The 24,607-nt window shown below is 37.2% G+C and overlaps 1 protein-coding gene across 1 annotated transcript in view; it reads right to left on the reverse strand.

The window, feature by feature from the left end:
- Positions 1-20,409, reverse strand: part of TXNL1 (thioredoxin like 1) — a 32,854-nt gene extending 12,445 nt beyond the window's left edge. Inside the window, exons 1-4 of the mRNA XM_068563411.1 lie at positions 20,061-20,409; positions 11,899-11,995; positions 9,806-9,979; positions 1,337-1,459 (exon numbers count right to left, since the gene is read on the reverse strand). Coding sequence (XP_068419512.1) covers positions 1,337-1,459; positions 9,806-9,979; positions 11,899-11,995; positions 20,061-20,158 — 492 coding nt within the window. The 5' untranslated portion in view covers positions 20,159-20,409. The remainder of the gene's footprint in view (positions 1-1,336; positions 1,460-9,805; positions 9,980-11,898; positions 11,996-20,060) is intronic.
- Positions 20,410-24,607: the final 4,198 nt, after the last annotated feature.

Below are 24,607 nucleotides of genomic sequence, written 5' to 3' on the forward strand. Positions count from 1 at the left end.
AAGCTTATTATTTTCCAAAACAATTTATTTGTGGAAGCATCCACCCCACGTCACTTGACAATTTGGAGACAATGCACACAGGCTACGTGGAGAGACTAGACCTCAAATGGACTCTATTTGATCCAAAACTCAAGAGAACAGGACTCACAGCTCTAACAGTAACCTCCAAACCTCCATCCTAAATTTATTTGACTAACTGAATCTGAAAAGCCAGGTAAGGGAACTGGAACACAAAACAATGCCGAAATGCCTATCTCTGATTCATTCACTCAATCTTCTTTCCAGCTAAAATTCTGTCTGATGTAGGTACCTATGTTTCTACCCTGGGAGGAAGATTTCCTTGGCAGGAAGATTTCAGGGAAGCTGTAGCCAGTCCTTCTGATACGCATCACCACATTATTTTCAGGGCACCATGTACAAGGAGCACAATGTGAACGATATTCTCAAAGCTACACAGTAAGGTAGCTCTGGCTGGAGCAAAGAAAGATGGGATTTGGATTTATGATTTCAAATCACTGTGGTCTATTTGTTTAAGAAAATACTTAAATTACTCCCTTTGGTTATGTAAGTACCTTTTACACTTGACCTGTAATTGTGTGTCAGAAAATAAGCATGACACGCTTAGAGACTTGAACCACAGGTGAAGAGGATTATGAGAGTAGAAAGCTAGAAGCAGATAAAGTCAGCAAGAATACGATACCTTCTTCCTGAAGTCACTGAAGAACCATTTAACTCTTTTAAGAAAAAGAAGCATGATCAGATTTATATTTTAGAGAAATAACTTTTGTGAACATGTAAAAGATGAACAGGAAATGGGGACAAAGCAGAGGCAATGCAATAGAAATTAAATTAATAAAAATAACAGTCAAGATGAAGACAGAGATGGCTTGATAAAGGCAGTACTATACTACACTACTTCCTCTGGGACAATAATGCTGGGAAGTATAGGGAAATACAACAGGTTTACAACTGGGAGTGAGGACTAGACATACAGGGAGTGCTCATCTAATTAGTCTCTATTTCTCAGGGACCAAGTCGTGCAGGAAGTATGAAGGCAAGTCAAGAATGAACAAAAGGACTTAAGAAGAGTGAAGGCTCAACTCAGCCTTCGGGGCGATCCAAGAGATCGGTGATTCTCTGTAGTGCAGCTGGCATAGAAGAACAAAGAAACGAGGGGGGTCTGCAGGGTCAAAGGACAGGGGTGAAGTTATAAAAAGGAAGAAAGAAGTGAGCATCTGGAAAAGAGAAACATGAAATCATGAGATGGAAACCTGAATAAGAAACAAGAGCAGGCATAAATACTGATAATCCCTACAAGCCTTAAGCATTCGGTTACCTGTTCATCACAATCAGATTCCAAGAAGGTCATGTCTTTTCGTAAACAGTTGTCAAATCCATGCTCGTCACTTTCATTAAGACATTCACAGCCAGCTTTGTTAATAAAAGGCATTAAATCCATCTGAAAAAAAATAAACCAAGACTTTAGGCAAAGCATTTGGATTTGGTATAAAAATCTTAATAAGAAATGTAAATGGTTCTTTTTTTTAATTGTACAATATTATGTTTCCGGGGTACAACATAGTGATTAACAATTTTTAAAGGTTATATTCCATTTACAGTTACTATAAGATACTGACTATTCCCTGTGTTGTACAATACATCCTTGTATTGGTTCTTTTTTTTTTAAACTTTTTATTTTATATTGGAGTGACTCTCCCTTGATTAAGCAATTTTAAAGAAAACTTCTATCTCATTTAAAACAGTTACTAAAATTTTTATAATAACCCTTTCATTTGAACTTCTAACTGACATCTACCACTAATAATTAAAGCCAAATTTAGGCTTAGTCCACTTAATAAGAATCCAAAACCAAGTCTTTAACACAAAGATTATTAAATGTTGACTTATACATTTTCTAATAACAGTGTTTTGCAGTGGAAAATATGCAAATTAAAATATCTACAAAATATCCAAAGAAAGCCCACCTCCCTCTTCTAGTAATCATGCACTCTTTAAACCTATATCCGTGAAGAGTTTAAAGATGAATAGCAAATAACTATTTAAAAAATTTTTATCATGGAAAATTCCAAACATACACAAATAGACTAATACAGTGAAGCTCAGGTATCCACCTCCCAGCTACAATAATCATCAACTCATGCCCACTCTTATCTCACCTTTACCCTGTAACCATTCCCCAACCTTTCTCCCAGTTCTTTTCAAGTAAATTTTAGACAATTTTTTCATTTCATTCATGAACATTTCAGTGTGTTCACAACAGATAAGTACTCAAAAAAAAATCCTCAATATCATTATCACAACTAAAACAATAATATTTGAATATCATCAATATCAATGTTCAAATTTCAACTGTCTCATAAATGTTTTACAGTTGAAATTACTTAGTCTCAGAATAAGAATCCAAGAAAAGTACAAATACCATATTTGGTTAATGTCTCTTAAATCTCTTTTAATCTATAGTCATTTAGCCTATAGATTTCTTATATTTTGGATTTTGCTGAGTGCTTCCCTGTGGTGTCATTTAACATTTTCTTGTATGTGTTTGGCTAATACTTTCAACACAACGCCATGGAGTTGCAGTGACAGTGGTCATCCCTGTCTTGTTTCTGACTTCAGTGGGAATGCCTCCAGTACTTCCCCATTAAAATTTTACTGAACGCTTTAGGAATAAATAGATATTGCATTCTGACAAATGCTTTTTCCCCATATTAGGAAATTATGATTTTTCTCCTCTAGATTGCAGAATTTTGTTTACTAATATTTCATTTAAGATTTGTACACCAATATTCCTAACTGGAACTGGTTGGTAGCTTTCTTTTTTGCTGCAAACTTTGTCAGATTCTGGGATCAATGTCATAACTTACTTCAAAAAGAAATTTTTAAGTTTTCTCTCTTTTTATACAGTCTTGAGTAGTTGCAGTTAACACCAGACTACCTGATCTTTAGAGATTTGGCAGAATTTCCCTGTGAAGTCATCTTGGTATTTATGGAAGAGCTCTTTTACTATTTTCTCTACTTCCTCAATGGTGATTGGTCTATTTAGGAGTTCTGCTTCTAGTGGAGTTGATTTTGAAACTATTTTTCTACAAAAGTATCCATTTCATCTACTAAACAAAAACTGTTTTTAAAGTTTACCAAGTAATTTTAAAAAAATAAAAAATAAAAAAATAAAGATTACCAAGTATTCTAAATTATCAGTTACATGTTCACCATTCTATCAGTCTTTATTATGAATACTAATACATGTGTATATAGTTCTGAAAGACTAAAGAAAACTTTACATTTCAAATAATTAGCAATATGGTAATAATCCATTAGAATAGACCCTTAATTATTCATAAACTAGCTTAAATGCTTCCAAAGCCAAAATATTCTTTTCTATTATATCAAATGTTACATTGCATTAGATGTTAAATGTATTACTCAGGGTAACATAATGTAGCCAATTCAAAAAGGGAGGCAGGGACTTCCCTGGTGGCGCAGTGGTTAAGAATATGCCTGCCAATGCAGGGGACACGGGTTCGAGCCCTGGTCCGGGAAGATCCCACATGCCAGAGGGCAACTAAGCCCGATGCCACAACTACTGAAGTCCACGCACCTAGAGCCCGCGCTCTGCAACATGAGAAGCCACCACAATGAGAAGCCTGCGCACCGCAACTAGAGAAAGCCCGCGTGCAGCAACGAAGGCCCAACGCAGCCAAAAATAAAAAAAATTAAAAAAAAAAAAAAAAAAAAAGGAGGCAGGAAGAAAAGGAGCACTACATAGCTAAGTTCTACTACTACAGAATTATTCTGAACTTCCTGAACATTTGCCTTGAAAATGTGACAAAATCTTTCAAACATTTGTCTACCATCCTACCGAGATGCCTCTTCCATACTATATGTAGGATCAAGACCCCAGGCTTGAAGACAACATTGCAGTCATACTTCCAATACCTTAATAATGAAAATAAACTAAATAGGTAAATAATTTAAAATTGCTTTTTAATTTATCATGGGGCACACAAAACAAGTATCATATTTGAACAGCTGCATTAAAGTGCTCTGTTATACAACACTGTCTGGGACAAACTGGCATAATGTTGTATACTTGACATAATTGCAAATTGACATATTTGGAAAATATGTAATTGGAAATAAGTATCACTACTTATGCAATCAACTTGCCAATAATGAGGAAAGAATCATGAGAAAACAATCATTCAAATCCAGACTGTGGGACACTGTGTAAGACAAATGGTCCAGACCTGCACTGTACAATGAGATAGCCATTAGCCACATGTGTAAATTTAAAACTAAATCAATTAAAAATAGATAGAACTAAAAATTCAGTTCCTCAGTTGCCCTAGTCACATAAAAAATGTCACATGTGCCTAGTGGCTACTACAGTAGACTGGTGTTGCTTTCAACTTTCAAAAACGGCAGTCATGGGACTTCCCTGGCGGTCCAGTGGCTGGGACTCTGCGCTTCCAATACAGGGGGCTCAGGTTCGATCCCTGGTCAGGGAACTAGGATCCCACATGCCGCGTGGCACAGCCAAATTAAAAGGCAGTCATGAAAGAAAAAAGGCAGAGAGAAGTTTCTAGACTAAAGAACACTAAAGAGATTGACAACTTAAATGCAATGCATGACCCGTGATTTGATCCAAGATTGGGGAAAAATAGCTATAAAGTATATTTTGGAGATATATTAAGAAAATTTGAATATAGGCTGTACATTAGGGATAGATATCCTATCAATGTTAAATTTCTTATAAGTGATAATGGTATCATGGCTATATAAAAGAATGTCCTTGTTCTTAGGAGCTCCATGCTGAAATATTTACAGATGAACCATCTTGATGTCTATAACTTACTCTGTAAATGATGCTGCAAAATATAAAAGTAGATAAATACATATCAAGATAGAACAAAAACAGGGAAATACTCACAACTGATGAACACAGGTGAATGACATGCATGTTTATAACACTACTCTGTCAACTAGATTTTTTGTTTGTTTGCTTGAATAGATTTCACCTTTGGGGGGAGGAGGTGAGTGAAATCCAACATGAGACACACAGGAAGTTAGAAAAAACTTTCCATGCTTCAAGAAAGATCTGTCCTACCTACTACATAAATTTGGGACATTTAATGTTTATTTTGATGAATGTGACATATTTGTAGACCTAAACCTACAGTTCAGAGGTTGGAACACTGAAATACACCAATAAGCCTCAAGATTTAGAATACATGCAAATACAAGTTCCATTCCAGAGTGCCTAGCGTGCAAACTTCTAGAGAGGAAGACTTGATATTGATAGCCCCCTCATGCGATTTGAAGCCATACTAGGTACTCTTACAAAATATGGGATTGTAAAGCAATTATACCCCAATAGAGATATTTTTAAAAAAATAAATTATGGGATAGGAGGGGTGGGAGGGAGACGCAAGAGGGAGGAGACATGGGGATATATGTATATGTATAGCTGATTCACTTTGTTATAAAGCAGAAACTAACATACCATTGTAAAGGAATTATACTCTAGTAAAGGTGTTAAAAAAATAAAATAAATAAAATTTTAAAAATAATAAATTAAAAAAAAAAAAAAAGGAAAATAGGGGAGAGAAAAAATAGAATGTTTAAAACTTTCCCAACTTCTAAAGAGATACTTGGGGCAGGGAATTTTTTTTTCTTTCTGGCTGCGTTGGGCCTTTGTTGTAGCATGTGGGATCTTTTTTTTTGTTGTGGCGTGTGGGCTTCTCTCTAGTTGTGGTGTGAGAGTTTTCTCTCTCTAGTTGTGGTGCTCGGGCTCCAGAGCACGCAGGCTCTCTGGTTGAGGCACACGGGCTCAGTAGTTGTGGCGCTTGAGCTTAGCTGCCCCGCAGCACGTGGGGTCTCAGCTTCCAACCAGATACCGAGCCCGCGTCCCCTGCATTGGAAGGTGGATTCTTTACCACTGGACCACCAGGGAAGTCCCAGGGCGGGGAATTTATAGCATTAAATGCCTATATTAGGCAAGAAGAAAGGTCTCAAATTCAACCTTAAGAAACTAGAAAGAGAAGAGCAAATTAAACCCAAAGTAAACAGAGAAAAGAAAATAATAAACATCAAAGCAATGAAATGAAAACCAGAAAAACGATAGAGAAACTCAATGAAATCAAAAGCTGGTTCTCTGACAAGATCAGTGAGTTAAGAAACATCTAGCCAGAGTGGTCAAGACAAAAAAATCCCAATTAACAATATTAGGAGAGGTGACAGTACTACAGTTTCTTTAGATATTAAAAAAATGAGAGAATATTATGAACAATTTTATGTACATAAGTTCAACGACACAAATGAAATGGACAAATCCCTTGAAAGACACAAACCACCAAAGCTCACTCAAGAAGAAATAGATAACTGGATTAATTGTTTACCTATTTTTAAAAATTAAATGTGTAGTTAAAAATCTTCCCACAAAGAAAACTCCAGGTACAGCTGGCTTTACTATTAAATTCTGACAAATATTATAGGAAGAAATAGTACCCATTCTACACAAACTCTTTCAGAAAATTGAAGAGGAGAGAATATTTACTAATTTAATGACACCAGCATTACCCTGATACCAAAACATACAAGAAAGGAAACTACAGACCAATGTTCCTCATATATATAGAGGCAAATATTTTAGCAAACCTAATTCAACAATATATTAAAAGGATAATGCATCATAGTCAAGAGTGGCTAGAGTACGCTAGGTTATGGTAGGTTGGTTTAACATGCAGAAGTCACTCAATGTAATTCACCATGTTAAGAAACAAAATGTTGAAGCATGATCATCTCAATGGACACAGAAAAAAATATTTGCAAGAATCTAATATCCATTTCTGATTTTAAAAAATCCTCAACAAATTAGGAATAGAAGAGAATTTCTTCAACCTGATAAAAGGCATTTATGAAAAACTTCCAGCTAACATCATACGTAATAGTGAAAGACTGAATGCTTTCCCCCTAAGATGAGGAACGAGTCAAGGATGTCTGCTTTCAATACTACTGTGGAGTAAGTCACTATAGTAAGATAAGAGAAATAAATAAAAGACATCAGGATTGGAAAAAAAATTTTTTTCCAAACTTCAATAAACATATTAAAAACTCAAAGTCATGATGTTCACAAAAATACTGTATTACTTCCGATTTTTGATTCTTAACCTTTTGAGTATCATACCCTACATCTTTTGTAATATCTCAAACCCCCCTAAGAGAGATATTTCTTTCTTTCACTCTGGCTCCAGTCAAATCAGGAGTTTCAAAACTATAGGATGTGTGAAATCAATAATTATATAGCCTTTTAGCGTTAAAACCTAATGAGAAAAAGTCTTTATTCTAAGAAACCTAAAATTTTATTTTAAAATTGTCAATACATTTTTGTAATACTTAGTTTAAATCTACTTTAAGATACAGGTTTTCATTCAGTTTCCATCTGTGTTGTGAAAACAATGCCGTTCTTGGGAACACATTACCAGTTTTAAATATTTAATAACCCTGTGAGACCTATAGTTCAAAACTTTTAAAGTCTTCATTGACACCTGATGGAAAAAAATAAAAATGTTTTTAACAGCTTTTCACTTTGTATTCATAACATCTGGATGAAATTAAATGTCTTATTTCCTGAAACTTCATTTTCCCCTGCTTATTTCCTATCCAAAGCCAAAACCCTGATATCACACTTAGCTGATGTAAAGAAGTATCGCTGTAGCTAAGCAGCAAGACTGCTGTGCCCATAAGACTTTTTCATGCAAAAACCCTTACTAATTAAGGAAAAAACTACAAAGAAGTAAACACAACTGCTTACAAGTCAAATGATTTCCAAAATTTTCCAAAAGGTGTCACAACCCTGACTTACACATGTTCATACTTTCTAAGTGAGTATTACCATTTCAAATTATCATATAACAGTTCTATTTTAAATAAATATTAATTATTAAGTCCTTAACTTAAAGTAATTAATGCCACTACCACATGTTAAAGACACTTTTTGAAGACACAACTCCCCCTCCACCCATACACACAAAAAGAATCTCTCATATATACCTGACTACAGGTTCTCCTCATTCAACATGAATTTAAGGGCCTTACCTAAGGACTGGTAGCTCCATGGCAGGCCTGTTTTAATGTACTTGGTGGACTTCCCTGGTGGTCCAATAGTTAAGAATCCTCCTTCCAATGCAGGGGACACAGGTTTGATCCCTGGTCAGGGAACTAAGATCCCACATGCTGTGGGGCAACTAAGCCCGCGCATCACAACTACTGAGCCCGCAAGCTCTAGAGCCCGTGCACCACAACTAGAGAACTCACGTGCTGCAACTACTGAGCCTGCGCACTCTGGAGCCTGCGCACCACAGCTAGAGCCCACATGCTGCAACTTCTGAGCCCACACGTTCTAGAGCCCACGCGCCACAACTAGAGAGAAGCCCTCACACCACAACGAAGAGACCGTGCACTGCGACGAAAGATTCCACATGCCGCAACTAAGACCTGATGCAGCCAAATAAATAAATAAATAAGTAAGTAAGTAAGTAAGTAAGTAAATTTTTAAATGTACTTGGTACACATGCTTTCATATACTAGCTTTAACTTGAGGTTAACACTTTTTTTTAAAAAAATTCATTTTTAATCTGCCAACACAATAACTTTAAAACAAGCAAAATTTTAAAATATATATACAAATATTTTGGTATGTAGGTTTTACCAATTTGCATAAATAAGTCAGCTACCATGAAGTGCTACTTCTTCTGAATTTTACTTCCTTCCTGAATAGCTCTCATATGATAGACACAAATTATGACTATTCATACCATATAGTTTTCAAAAACTTTGAAGTTCTTAAGTCTTCAAGTTATTATTTAGAATAATAACTCTTAAAACTTTGAAAAACATATCCAATACTAAAGTCACATTTGGTTCTAAAACAAAATCAATAACTAGGGTTTTTAAATAGATACATTTAAAAAGAGAGAGAAAACTTTAGAAACCAGCAGAAAAGGGAGTTCAGTATGTAATGGTCATACACTAAAATTTACATGTCATTTTACACGATTGTCAAAAAGTGAAAAATTTTTTCAATGAAAATTTTTTCACTTTGGGAAGGAAGAAAAGTAAAAAACAAATGTTTAAAAATGGCTATTGGGACCTCCCTGGTGGCGCAGTGGTTAAGAATCCGCCTGCCAATGCAGGGGACACAGGTTCGAGCCCTGGTCCAGGAAGATCCCACAGGCCACGGAGCAACTAAGCCTGTGCGCCACAACTCCTGAGCCTGCGCTCTAGAGCCTGTGAGCCACAACTACTGAACCCACGTGCCACAACTACTGAAGCCCGCGCACCTAGAGTCCCTGCTCCGCAACAAGAGAAGCCACTGCCATGAGAAGCCCATGCACCACAACGAAGAGGAGCTCCCGCTCACTGCAACTAGAGAAAGCCCGCGCAGCAACAAAGACCCAACGCAGCCAAAAATAAAATAAAATAAAAATAAATAAATAATTTTTTTAATGGCTATTAAAATAGTTCAGAAAGCAGATTAAAAAACAAGTGGCAAAGAAAATTAGGAGGAGAAACTTTGGAAAAATAGTTTATGATGGGGGCTTAAGGTTATAATACACACAACATAGACAAAATCCAATAGTCAGCTGTTAAATTTACTTTTAAAGTTCTTAACTGAAAGTATTCTTAACTAGCAAAAGACAAAACATGAAAACAGTGAACTTCACTTCAACCAAGTAATGACAAATGCAAGATATATCATGATTTCACGTTTAATTCTACATACATAGCCTTTTGGAATATCTGTGTCCTCGTTGCTTCCAGGGTCGTTTTCTAAGTGCTGCTTGATTTTTTCCTCTAGTCCCACAGCATCTGCTCCTTGATATTGATCAATTCTCACTTTGTTTCGAAAAAACAGAAATGTAGGTGTTGCTGATATATTGTTGGTGGCAGCTGTTCCCTAGAATTGTCAAGTTAGATAGCATTATGAATTAAAACTAATCTTAAACCACTCTGAATATTCACTCTACATCTCTATGGAAGCTAAATATCACAAGCATGAACTAAAAACATATAAAATAACTTACTCCTAATTGTTACTTAAGAAAAAACAGGCCTATTCTTAACGGGCACAACTATATTACCCTTACGTCCGCAATGAAGACTAGCCCTGCATTTTTGTTTTTGTTAAGTGCTTCATCCAATAGAACAATCGGCTTCTAACACAGAAATTGCACTTTACAACACCAGACAGTTCTCTCATAAGTACAGACTGTTTCTCAAATGCAGAACCCCAGAAGGGTATTGAGATATGTCAACACAAACCACTGCTACTAGGAAAAAGTACACATCTGAAAAAACAGTAGCCCATCTGTCCGTGAAAAGGAGGTAACACCCTTTGCACTGCAATCCTCATCTAGTTCTACTCTTGAAGAAATGACTTCTGGTCTTCCATCAAAAACACTGCAACGGGTATCTTTTTAAATTCTGCTCCAACTCCACGATATCGTAAGACTAGCTACCGAATGAAAATTAATTAGTCACTGATTCATTAAACTCATTGAACTCTTCATGAGAAGTGTAAAGAAAATAGTAAAATAAGTATGTCACCTTGCATATTCAAATACTAGGAAGAGGTACCGCTATATTGTTTTTTAAAAAAAAGCATAAAGTTTACAGAAATGTCTTCTCTAAGCCTCATAAAAAAAAAAAAAGATTGGCCTTTTAGAACAGTGCTGTCCAAAAGAAATATAGTACAAGATACAAATGTGAGCTACACATGTAATTTAAAATTTTCCAGTATCCACAAGAAAAAAGAGAAACAATTGAAATCCATTTTAATAATTTATTTTAGTAAATCCAAATATGCAAATCAACATATAGTCAATGTAAAAAGTTAATGACATACTTTACGTATTTTCTTTCATACTAAGCCTTCAAAATCCTACGTGTATTTTACAGCACATCTCAATTTGGACTTGCCACACTTCAAGTACTCAGTACCCAACCACATGTGGTTACTCTACAGGACCACACAGCTCCAGAAGACAGCACTTCCAGATCAGAGACGGTGAATACTCAAAATAAGGCCAGGGCTGCTGTCCAGCAGTATGTGATATAAGTACTAAACAATAAATGTGCAACACAGAGTTTGCACCAAATCCCCAAAATACTTATCTGCAAGCTATATAACATTCTAAGATTTTTTTCCAACCCAGAAATGTATCAAAGACAAAAGCTTCACTGGAAAAAAAAAAAAAGTTACAGAGCTGTTAGTCAAAAGACTACATTTTTAGTGTTGGAAGAAGCCTTCAAAAATTTTTTTTCTCTAACAACTCCTCCATACTTCTACATATGCAAATGCAGAAGTGTCACATAGCCATGCTGACTAAGTAACCAGGGCAATCTACCTACAACACTGTGGCTCAATCCATAGTAACCAACATTTTAAACTTTCTGCTGAGTATGCAGCATTGGAGCTAGGGTTATAAACTGATCAATTCAAAACAAACGATATCCAAGAATTCTCTGCCATGGCTTTCTAATCAACCAATGTGTCTGTAGTTTAAGATATAATTTTAGATTTACAAAGAAATGTAAAACACAGAACTGCCAGGTGACCTATTAAGTTTAACAACATAATATTAGTTTTGTACCAGAAAAATATTATTAGCAAATCCAGAAGCAATTAATATTGGACTACCCTTCTTAACTAATGCAGCCATAACAACATTTGTAATAATGACATTAACATAATATTATCCTACCTTCAAAAAGATAAGTACTTAGTGCATAAAGAGATAAAGGATGAAATTAATGTTGAATTTCAAATCAATGTGTAAATAAAAAGACATTTTTTTAAGGACTCTTTTGCCTTACCTGACACTGATGTACATCTACTTCCAAGAATACTGCTTGTGGATACTTATTACTCATAGAACTGAATGCTGGGGCAATCCTTAAACACGGTCCACACCTGTGAGAAAGGTAAGAGATGCTCGGTAAAATAACACCAAACATTGTACTAATTTATACTCTAAAGATCTTGTCAATTAAAACACAGAATTAAAAACATTCTGAGCAACCTGTCTTTAGACTTTCTCGTCTTTTCCACTGTACTATTTAGATACACTTGCATCAGTACCACACTGTCTTAATGACTACAGAATTTCTTTAAGTCTAACAGTGTTGTCTTCCAGCTTTCTTCTCACCAAAAGAAATTAAAGATCTAAATAAATGGAGGAATATACTATACTTATGAATTGGAAAAGTCAACACTGTCAAGATGTCAAGTCTCCTCAATTTGATCTTTAAAGTCAATGTAAAATTCCAAGGTTTGCTTGGAAAAATTAACAAATTCAAATTCTAAAACTTATAGGGAAATAAATATCAAGGATAGCCCAAGCATTTCGGGGTTCAAAGCTGAAGAAATTACATTACTAGATATCAATAACTACCAAAAAGCTTTATAAAATTAAGAGTATAAAGGATAAACAAACTCACCAATTTTAAAAGAAAAGGGTCCAAAAACAGACCCATCCCATACACAGTAACCGAACTTCTGAAAAAGTTGACACAGCAGTACAGTGGGGAAAGGATGGTCTTTTCAATAAACAGTGCTGAGTCAATATGGATATCCAAATGGGGGGAAAAAAATGAATCTTTACCCCTAACTCACACTGTACACAAAAACCAATTCCAGATGGATTATAGATCTAAATGGGAAAGGTAAAACAACAGTTTTAGGAAAAAAACACAGAGGATACTTTCAAAACCTTGGAGTAAGCAAAGATTTATTTCTTAAAACACAAAAAGCACTAAACGAAAAAGGGAAGAACTGATATGTTGGGATATACTTGATAAGCTGGAAAATATTAAGGTTAAGACCTTTTGTTCATCAAGATACCATTTAGAGGGTGAAAAGACAAACCACAGACTAGAAAAAATATCTGTAAAACATATCAAATGTAGGACTTATACCTCTAATATGTAAAAAAGCCCTTACAAATCAATAAGAAGACTGACATCCAAAAGAAAAAAGGGTACTCTCAAACTGGACAAATGAGGTTATCCAAACAGTCCATAAAGAGAAAAAGACTTCCTCAGTCACTATGGAAACCAGGGAAATGCAAATTTGGAGACGCAAGAGGGAGGAGATATGGGGATATATGTATATGTATGACAGATTCACTTTGTTATAAAGCAGAAACTAACACACCATTGTAAAGCAATTATATTCCAATAAAGATGTTAAAAAAAATTTTTTTTTAATTAAAAAAAAAATAAAACTACTCCCACCAAAACAGCTAAAACAATAGAGAAGGAAGTACTGTCAAGAACTTGGAGCAACTGACCTGTTAGTGACAGTGCAAATTGGTATAACCACTTCAGGGGGTAAGAAAAGAAACTGGCAGTATCTGCTAATGCAAGATTTATGCCTACTTATGACCATTTCTAGGGCATATAAATCAGAAATGTCTGTATATGTTTGCCTTAGGGTTTTTGAAAAAATATTGGTAGTAGCAATATTTCTAATGGCCAAAAACTGGATACCACCTAAGTTCCTTTCAACAACAGAATAAGTAAACTAACTGTAGTTATTCACATACTGGAACACTATACAACAGTGAAAATGACTGGTGTAAAACCTCACGCCAAAATATGGATGAATCTCACAAATAACACTGAGAAGAGAAGTACACTATATGATTCCATTTATGTACAGTTCAAATACAGGCAAAACAAATCAATGGTATTATAAATCAGGACAATGGTTACTTTTGTGAGAGTTAGTGACAGGATAAGGGCATGAGAGAGATTTCAAGAGGCTAGAAATGTTCTATTTGTCCAGAGGCTGATTAAACGTGCATGTATATTCAGTTTGTGCAAACTCTCTAAACTATACATTTATAATTGTATACTGTGTATATCTCAATAAAAGTTCCAAAAAACATGAGAAAAACCTTGGCTTTAGCAGATGGGAATACAAGGAAAAGCAAACTCTAAAATACAAGATGTTCAAATTCAAGCTATGATTCTCTCTCCATTCTTAACATTTTAATCAGCATTTTCACCTTTTGCCATCCTTAAGATTCATACCAAAAAGTTAAGAAAGTAACTCTTAATTTCTTACATATTAAACTTGATGCTTCTGAAAGTAAATTTTTGGATCTAACAATGCTGAAATAGGCCCTGAGACTAAATTTTAAAGGAACGAACAATTACAGTCGACAAAACCTATGTTTAGTTTAGCAAAATACTTCCAGTTATTAATAAGTCTTAAACACTATGGATGGGAGTACAGATTGGTAGATCCTTTTTGAAGGGCCATTTGGTCATTATCTACCAATTTTAAATGAATGCAACCCAAGATTCAACAATCTCACTTCTAAAAGTCAATCTTATCTTAACACTTACTCAATTTCACAATAATATGTATAAGGAAGTTCAATGCAATGTTTGAAATAGTAAAAAAAAAAAAAAAAAAAAAATGCTAAATGGCAATCAATAGAAAACTATTTTTTAAAGTTATAACATATAAAATAAGTTACAAGGATATATTGTACAACACAGGGACTATAGCCAATATTTTATAATAACTATAAATGAAGTGTAACCTTTAAAAATTGTGCATCACTATACTGTACACTTGTAACTTATATAATACTGTACACCAACTATACTTCAATTAAAAAAAATTATGACACACTCACACCAAGGGATAAGGATAATTTATACAGTTTAAAAGAAAACTAAGTCTCACAATAAAATATTTTCTATGACCACGTTAAAAATATGTATTTATACATGTATTTGTATGTTATATATGTACATAAATAGATATTGAAAAGTTAGGTGGGTCACACAATAAACAATTACTTCTGTAAAGTGGGACTGGAAAAGGAAGAGAGTTTAGGGGAGACTTTTAAAACTACCTACACTTCTGTATCCTTTGCTTTTATATGATAAACAGGTATTTTCATAAAATACTAAATTGCAAATAGAGAACTGAATGTTAACTGCATTTAAACAGTAGTCACGGATGAAGCACAGGTATCATGCTGTACCACAAAATATACCTGGTATACACACAGTATCAGGTTTTCTCATTCCTGAAAAACCTTTCTGCAAAAGCGTGCCCTCAAAAATAAGAAGGCTTATGGAAAAAATAAGAGATAAGCCATTTAAACCCATGTAACTTTGTGAAAACATTCCTAAGAAAAATAGTAACTAGTATTCAGGAAATACCTGGACAGACAGGCAGGTGGCTCAGACCTAGAGGCTACACCTCAGAGGATATTTAAAATGTACAAAAACAATCGAGTGGAAGTGCCCGCTTACAGGTGCTGTGAGTATCCAGATGGAAGGGGAGCTCTGAGCCAACGGGGCTGCCATCCAGGTAGGGACAGGAGGAAGCCAGCGCAACATGAGAATGACCCCCGCTGGCGACCAGGAGCTGGCTGCAGGAGCTCAGGTTTAATTTTATTCATTCTGACTTTCTTAAAAGGAACCCGAAAGGGAGCCTGCCTCTGTGGCTGAGGGCTTTTCTCCTTCCTGCTAAAGGTTCTATTTCTATTCCTGCTCTTCACTACCTAAGAAAAATAGAATATGAACCAACCTCACCTCCGCACTGTACTGACATAATCACTTTACTCATCAGTCATGTATGAGCTACCTGGAGTTAGAGAAACTCTTTTTGAAGCTAAAGAGACTGTACTAAAATAATGGCTACCTTGAAAATAAGTGCCCCCTTTCAAAATATAACCTTATCTAGATCCTTTGTTTAATTTTAGTTAGCCATCATAGGTTGGAACTTTAGTCAAAAATCAAAATAAATCATAGCACACAGAAGCATAGATATATACAGCAGCATACTTTCACATTATAATCACTCAAATGAACTGATTTGTTATTTGAAGTAAGATGTTTTCCTCGCTTACCCCTAGCATTTAAAAGTAAACTTAAATTTCCATTTTTAGCTGAGCTCATGAACAAATCATTTGATTTCTCTGTATAAAATGAGAAGAGACTAGATTCTTTAAGGACCTTTCCTATCTCTAATATATTTTTCTCCAAGTATGCCTAAATTTCAGGATTGTACTTTTTTCTCTTGCACAGCCCTTGATTTGCAGTCTTTACATAGTACATAACCTCAGGACCTTTGAACTTGTTGTAAAAGAGACGAGACCATCTAGTCCAGAGGTTTAAATAGAAAGAAAGAAAGAAAAGAAAAGAAAAGAAAAGAAAGAAAGAAAGAAAGGAAGAAAGAAAGAGAGAAAGAAAGAAAGAAAGAAAGAAAAGAAAGAAAGAAAAGAGTTCTTTTTCCACCTCTGAACTTCTTTTTGATGGAAAGCTGATGTTAGATCCAATATGTAAGAAAGATTCTGACTTATGCTTTTTGAGAAAAACCTCAGCAGACAACCCTCTAGCTTTCTGCTAGCTTTATTCTCACTTTACAGGTAGGGGAATGAATATCAGAGTGTGAACTGAACTGACTTCCATCAAAGGATTTTGCAGGAAGAGCTTATTCAAGGCAACATTTACGGAAAAATGTCAGGCTCCATGCAATACAGAGGTGAACTTGCATGTCCCTTCTGCTTAGGCTGGGAAGAACAGGACAGCACTTTACAACCCAGAGAGTACATTCAACACTGGGACCTTAAACAAGTCATTTAATCTCCTTCTGACTCAACTTCCTCATTTGTAAAATGGAGATAATTTTAAACATTATTTTGAGGACTGCAGAAGTCAATAAGTGCTCCAATAAGTCCCTTACACAGACCAAATTTGATGTAAGTGACAACTGTTTTAATTGCTTAAAAAAATACTGGAGAACGGTGCCATTCAATGGGTGAAAGAGTTTTTTCAACAAATGGTGTTGGGAAAACTGGATATCCACATGCAAAAAAATGAAGTTGGACCCTTACTTAACACTATATAAAAATTAACTCAAAATAGATCAAAGACCTAACTTAAGAGTAAAAACTATAAAATTCTTTGATGAAAACATAGGGAGGAATCTCCATGACATCGGATTTGTCAATATTTCTGGGCTATGACACCAAAAGCACAAGAAACAACAAAAGAAAAAACCATAGATAAATTGGACTTCAGCAAAATTTTTAAACTTTTGTGCATCAAAGGACACCATCAAGAAACTGAAAAGGCAACCAATGGGAGAAAATATTTGCAAATGATATATCAGAAAAAGGATTAAGACCCAAAATATATAAAGAACTCCTACAACTCCACAACAAAAAAACAAACAATCCAATCCAACATGGGCAAAGGACTTGAACAGACATTTCTCCAAAGACAAATGGCCAACAAGCACAAGAAAAGATGCTCAAAATTACTAGTCATCAAGGAAATGCAAATCAAAACCACCAGATACCACTTCACACTCATCTAGGATGGCCACTAAAATATAAAAGAAGTTGGTATGTAGAGAAATGGGAACTCTCCTGCATTGCTGGTGGAAAGGCAAACTTGTGCAGCCACCATGGGCAAATAGTTTGCTGGTTTCTCAAAAAGTTATACACAAAATTACCATATAATCTAGCAATTCCACTCACAGACATATACCCAAAAGAACTGAAAGCAGGGACTCACAGAGATCCTTGCACACCAATGTTCAGAGCAGTATTATTTACAATAGTCAAAAGATGGAAACAACCCAAATGTCCATCAACAATATGCGGTATATACACACAACAGAATATTGTATGTATATATACATATACATATACATATGTGTACGTACATATACAACAGGATATTACTCAGTTTTAAAAAGGAAGGAAAATCTGACACATGCTAGAACATGGATGAACCTTAAAAACATTATGCTAAAATAAGCCATAAACAAAAGGACAAATATTATATAATTCCACTTAAATGAGTTATAAAGAATAGGCAAATTCATGGAGACAGAAACTAGAAGAGAGGTTACCAGGGGCTGGGGGCAGTGGAGAGAAGGTATGGGAATTACTGTTTAATGGGTGCACAGTTTCTGTATGAGATAATGAAAAGATTCTAGGATATGGATGGGGTAATGACAGTACAACATTGTGAATGTACTAGAACTTCCCCGGCGGTCCAGCGGTTAAGACTCCGTGCTTCCAATGCAAGGGGCACGGGTTTGATCCCTGGTTGGGGAACTAAGATCCCACATGCCATGCAGCGCGGCCAAAAAGATTAAAAAATATATGTGTGTGTGTGTGTATAGTGATTGTACTTAATGCCACTGAACTGTATATTTTAAAATGGCAAATTTATGTTACATGTATTTCACTACAATTAAAAAAACAACTGAAATACTGGAGAGCCACTGAAGATTCTTAACCCAAAGAATGACAATCTGTATAGTGTTTTAGTAAAAATAATAGGATGGACAAAGCACGGCAGGTGAGAATAAGGAATAAGGCTTCAAGTAGAGATGGAAAGGAAATGGAGAAACAGGTGCTTGAGAAAACTATGTTCTTGGCCTAAAGTGGGATGACAGTAACTTTTCTCACTTCATATAAATCATGTATTACTCTTCATCTCTCCCCGTGCTATGGTTAACGGGAATAGAGAGCATATCATTGAGGCACAAAAGTATAAATGCTCCCACTAACTAAAATTAGAAAAGTGAACTAAAAATGAGGTTCGTTGTTAAAATCATCTCTTCCTTTTTCCAACTTCCACCTAGAACTTAACAAATGTATATAGGTATTCCCTCATATTAAGAATAGTCATTATAAAATCAACAAAACTAGGAAGACAAACCTTAAAATCTAATGTACCCCCCCCTTTCCAATTCTGTATGAGAGAGATTGGTCCCAAGGTAAGTCCTAACTTGTTTTCATCTCTACCTACATCCCTCCATCCCTTAAACCTAATCTAATCCTAATGCCACCATCTATATATTCAACATTTATCGAATCACGTTCGATAGGTTTGAATCACTTTTTGCTCTAAGACTCAAAACACTGCCTTATGTCTATACAGTTACCTGGACAACAAAATGTGTTGCATAAACAGCGATATCTGTAGTAGACTTCTCCAAGTTAGTGTAAGTGTAAATAACACCAGGGGGTCAAGGTACATCAAGAGGAGACTTCTAATCCTTCTCACTGGACACTGACATACACAAGGGGAGGTCAGCTAATACACAAGCTCGCTTAAGTCCTGGTTCTGAATGTCTATTTCCAACACGTCACTCTCATACAGGGACACACTGCACACCCAACATGGAAGATCCGCCAGCTCTGCGACCTATGAATTATGTTGAGATTTACCAAAGCCAGATAACATCTTTCAAGTGCCCTGTCCTCTTAAATCATCAAGTCAAAAATAGAGTCTACTTGGTCAAAGCCAGATATCTGGACACCTGTCTACCTGTACTGTATATATATACCTACTATAATTTCCGTAATCAGATGCAACTGCTTACACAAGGTGGCCTAACTTACAAACTTACAAATCAAAGAAGTAACAGAAACGTTAAGAAAATTAAAAAGCATCCTGACCCAACATTAACTTAATTTAAAATGCATTAGCTTTAGGTCTAAGCACTCCGCGGATTAGTTGGGTAGCTGAATCTTCCTACAGTTTTCCACATATGCAGGTGGTGAAGAGAATCAAACCGTTTGGTAAATTAAATTTTGCAAGTTTCTAAGATGCAAGTGACAGCTGCATCCCGGGAAAGAAGGGGACAGGCGCAAGCAGGGGCGTTTGTGGGAGACTCCCACAGACAAGAAGGGAAAGAGCCGGGTCACCCCCAAGAGCAGAGCCCTTCCGAGGACTCAGAAACAGCGGGCGGGGATCTCGCGGGCTGGGGAATGCGGTCGGCCAGGCCTCCGAGCCCGCCAGAGACGCCCCGGTGCACAAACGGGGGTTCACACCCAGGAACTGAGGCCTAACCGGGCAGCGGCCTGGGGCTGCGGCCAGAGCCGGACATTCCGGAGCAGAACACGACCACAAGGCAGGCGGGATCGGGAAACAGAGAAAGAAAAGCACAGACAGCAGGGACTCACTGGGCTCGGGCCCGGACTCACCCTCGCATGGTGAACTTGACCACGGCGAGTCTGGAGCCCGCGCCGCTCAGCTCCGGCTGGAAATCCGGGTCACTCCCGACCGGCTTCACACCCACCATTCTCAGAAGTCCGGCAGGGCGGCCGCGAAGCCACCGGCTTCAAAACTGAAGAAGACGCGGGAGAGGAAGGAGGGAGGCCCAGGAAGGCCGAGGCCTGGACAGAGGAGGTAGCGACCGCGGCGTCTTCTCCCGGGGCTCTCAATGCCGAGTCACGCCAGAGAGCGGAGCGGCCGTGGGGGCGGGGATGGGAGCGGGGGTAAAAGGGAGAGGCGAGGAAAGGGAAGGCGTGCGGCACCCGGCAGCCACCGCGCGGCAGGGCCGCCGGCGCTTGCGCACCTTGACGTCATTTCCGCGCCGTCCGTTTGCTCCCACTGTCCAATCCTAAAGCGCAACCCGTGACCCCACCCTCGACTGAGGAGCCACTCATTGGCTGGAGCGGCGCAGGCGCAGAAGAGGAGCGGTCACAGGCAGAGACGCAGGCGCAGATTGCACATAAGTGCGTGTATTCCTCCGCGGTTCAGAGATCAGGAGGTTTACCGAGGAGTTTTCCTGTGGGAAAGTGAGAAAACTGTTTTTTCTCCGGGGTTCTTGGTTGGTGCCTAAGGTCTTAAGTTCCCTCCTGGAAAAACTTTGAGTATAGTCCTGTCTCATATTCGGGACAAGTCCCCACACTAGACAAAGTAGACTTTAGGAACATTTATTTAGGGATCTCATTACACTTGTGCGCTCTCTGGGTAGTCATGCGGAAATGCTAATATTATTTACCCTTCACTTGTGCCTAAAAACATGAAAGCACCGTCTCTCCTTTAGGAACTCACAGTCTGGTGATAGACGCAAACAGTAGTTACAGTAACAGAGACGTTTGCAAAGGAAACGGTGGAGACAAATGAGATAGGATGGGGCAGGATAAATTTGCTAGGAGATGTGACCCCTGAATCGAATCTTGATAAGGAAGAAAGAAGGGCATAGCCAGACGGTAAGAGATGATAGGGTACTCCAGGCGGAGAAAGCAGCAATGCAAATGCATGGGTTGAGAGGGATGGGGATGCTGATGATAATAATAATAATAGTTAAATTATGTGCCAGGCAAGATCCAAGCTCTTTATGTGTATTAGCTCATTTAATCCTCACAACGGCCCTAATTTTCCAAAGTTCACACACCTAATGCAAAGTCAAGCCGGTGTTCAAGTTAAGGCAGTCTAACACCAGCGTGTTCATTTAAATATTAGGCTAGGAGACAAATCAAATGATTTACCTTTGCTTTTAGCTGGGGTGATGAAACTGAAGAGGAAGGTGAAGGTCAGATGATAACTAGAAAAGGAATTTGTATTTTAACATGAAGACAATGGAGTGGTCACTGCAGGACAATTTTGTGGTTACAAGTGTCTTTAGAAAAAGCCCGGGAGGTAGCAGTGAGGACAAAAAGTAGTGAAACTCCACTTAAGGAGTTTACTGTGGTAATCCAGGAACTGACTTACAGGAGCAGCTGCAGTCAAATGATATACTTGAGAAACAATTAGACGATAAAAACCACAGGGTTGAGTGAGCAGTCAGACCAATTTGATGGGATGACAAAGGAAGGAGTCTAGGATAATGCAAATATTTCAATCTTCTGGCTCTTTTTACTGATTTGAGATGCCAGAAGGACATCCAGGTGAGGTGTACATTAGGTAGTAGGAAGGATGAGTCTGAAACTAAAGAAAGGAGTAGGCTAAAGCTGCAGAGTTGAGAGTCATCAGTTTGGGTGGTAATTGAAGCCCAAGAAATGTGAAAAGAGAAGCCTAAGTGTGCTGCAGAAACATAATTATTCCTAACTGAACACAGCCAGAGCTTTAGTAACTCTGTTCCTTTCTCATGTGATACCAGAACAGTGTAATGGCTTTAGAATCAAAGAGACAAAAGGTTCAATAATAAATCTCTGCTACTTATTATTTTGTGGCCGTGGACAAGCCACTAACCTCTCTGAACTTCACTTTCTTGTCCATGAGAATTGGATTAATAATACCTACTTTCTAGGATTGTGAAGGTTAAAAGTAATAGTAGATGAGGTACGTAAAGAACTAGAATATAAGGTGCTCAATAAAAGATATTTATAAATAATGGTGTGTTAGGGCTGCCATAACAAAATGCCGCAGACGGGGTGACTTAACAGAAATTTGTTTTGCAGCACTGAAGACTGGAAATCCAAGATCAAGGTGTCAGCAGGGTTGGTTTCTCCTAAGGCCTCTCTTCTTGGCTTGTAGATAAGCACCTTCTCGCTGTGTCCTCATGCACACACACAAGCATGTACACTCCTGGTGTCCCTCTTCTTATAAGGACACCAGGTCTATTGGATTGGGGCCCACCCTCATGACCTCATTGAACCTTATTACCTCCTTAAAGGTCTTGTCTCCAAATATGGTCACCTTGGGGATTAGGGTTTCAACCTGGGTTTGGAGGCACACAATTCAGTACATAACACATGGATTATTATCATTCCCAAGGGTCCCCTTGGTTTTGTCCAAGACGCAAAGAGAAAGACTCTCGACTAAGGCAGTTATGGTAAATATTAAGTGGGGTAGGGGTTTTATGACAGCAAGACCTTAGAAATCTACAGATTCCTGAGAGGCAAGAGGCAAGATAAAAATAGGGACTGTAAAAGTTAGATCTTATAGACGCATTTCTCTGCTTATTTTCCATCTGTTTCTCCACATCCACTCTCAACCATTCTTGACCCTGCTCTTAGCTCCAGAAAGCTGACCTGCAAGAACTGGCTCAATAAGATTCCTTGTTGGAGCTTCTTGTTAGAGCTTAAAGGATAAAAGAGAGTGAGACCCAGTTATTAGTTCTCACAGCTCCCATCCTGCTGTGTTGCCACAGGTTAATTGTGTCTTTACCAAAGGCCATAGCTCCTGTCAGGAGGCTCTTCATACCACTGCCCTTTTTGAGTAGTTCCAGTAACCACTGTCTTTCCTGGTCCCTTCAAGACTGAGAGTAAGAATCACTCCTGCCTGTTAGTAGAACTCCTAGCCTACTGAGGCTGTCCTTGGAGAAACACACTGCTGTAAGAGATCCTCACACAATCTGGAGATGCAGGCCAGGTGACAGTTGTCCCTATTCTACTGATGACAAGACTGACTTTCAGAGAAGTATGTAACTATTCCACTATACAGTTATGCACTGCTTAGCCCTGTCAAGGTCATGCTCAACATTATACAGAAACAGACTTTCTATATGTAAATGGAAACATTTAGCAGATGTTATTACAAGGTGATGCTCTTAGGGGTGATTTTTTTCCATCAATATTTTCTAAATTTCTTCACTAATTATAAATAGTATATGTAATAATAAAAAAGAAGAAAGAGGGCACATCTAGAAAAAAAATCCTACACGAGAATTCTACAAAGACGGTCCAAGTTTCTTCCTTGCCCTATTAGTAATAACTAAAACAAAAATAATATTCACAGTTAATTGGTCTCCCTGTGTCATTAAACTAATGCTTAATTTCATTAAGTAAAATAAGATTTTAGTGGATGGAATTTTCCCAAAATATGTTACTATTTTTCTTCTAAATTTGTATATGCCATCCTGAAAACCTTGTTTCCTGGAATTACCATGAAAAAAACCCCCAAAAACCCAAGTTACAGACCCTTAAACCTCTGCAAGAGTGACTTGTGATTATCCTTATCTCTCCATTCCCGAGATTAACATATTCAGAAATGTCAAATATGCTGCACATAAACTCCTCCTACCCCTTCCCTGACTTGGCCATGGCAGATACCACTATTAGAGGCTACGGTTTCCCAGAGTCTCTGCCTCAGAATTGTGTTTGGCCCCCATTAACAGAGTCAGCCCTCAAGATAAAAACTATTTGCCATCCCACTCCTTATTATGACTGTCATACCCTGAAATTCGTAGTTCTCAAACTGTAGTGAATTCATTAAAATGTGGGTTCCCAGTTTCACAGCCAGAGATTCTGATTCAGTAGAACTGGAGCATGGCCCAGGGATCTAAATTTTAACAAGCACCCAGGATAACTGATGCAAGGGGTCCATATTTTGTGAAACATTATTTGATGATGACTTGTCTACTATTATATAACATTTACCATTCATTTAATATGTACAAGGTACTGTGATAATGCTTTTTTTTTTAAACATCTTTATTGGAGTATAATTGCTTTACAATGGTGTGTGATAATGCTTTGAAACACCACTCCTCCAGGGATATCACAAGGGAGACAAGACATTTCTACAAAAGCTAAAAAGGTAGTAAGAGCCATAGCAGAAATATAGATAACATATCATAGTAGTTCAGAAAAAGTAGAGAAAATTTTCAGCTGGAATGAGTATATAATGCTTTATGAAGGAACGTGTTCTAATAGTCAGACCTAGATAAACACAGGAAGGAAATGCGTGAACTTCTTCACTTCACAGAAGTGACTCCTGACTTTCCTCTTAACTCATCAATAATATAATTTGCTTCAGACTCACTTGTTCTTATCAAGTTCTGCCAGTCAGTAGAGAAAGT

This window comes from Eschrichtius robustus, chromosome 14 (assembly GCF_028021215.1).
Source record: "Eschrichtius robustus isolate mEscRob2 chromosome 14, mEscRob2.pri, whole genome shotgun sequence".
NCBI lineage: Eukaryota > Metazoa > Chordata > Mammalia > Artiodactyla > Eschrichtiidae > Eschrichtius > Eschrichtius robustus.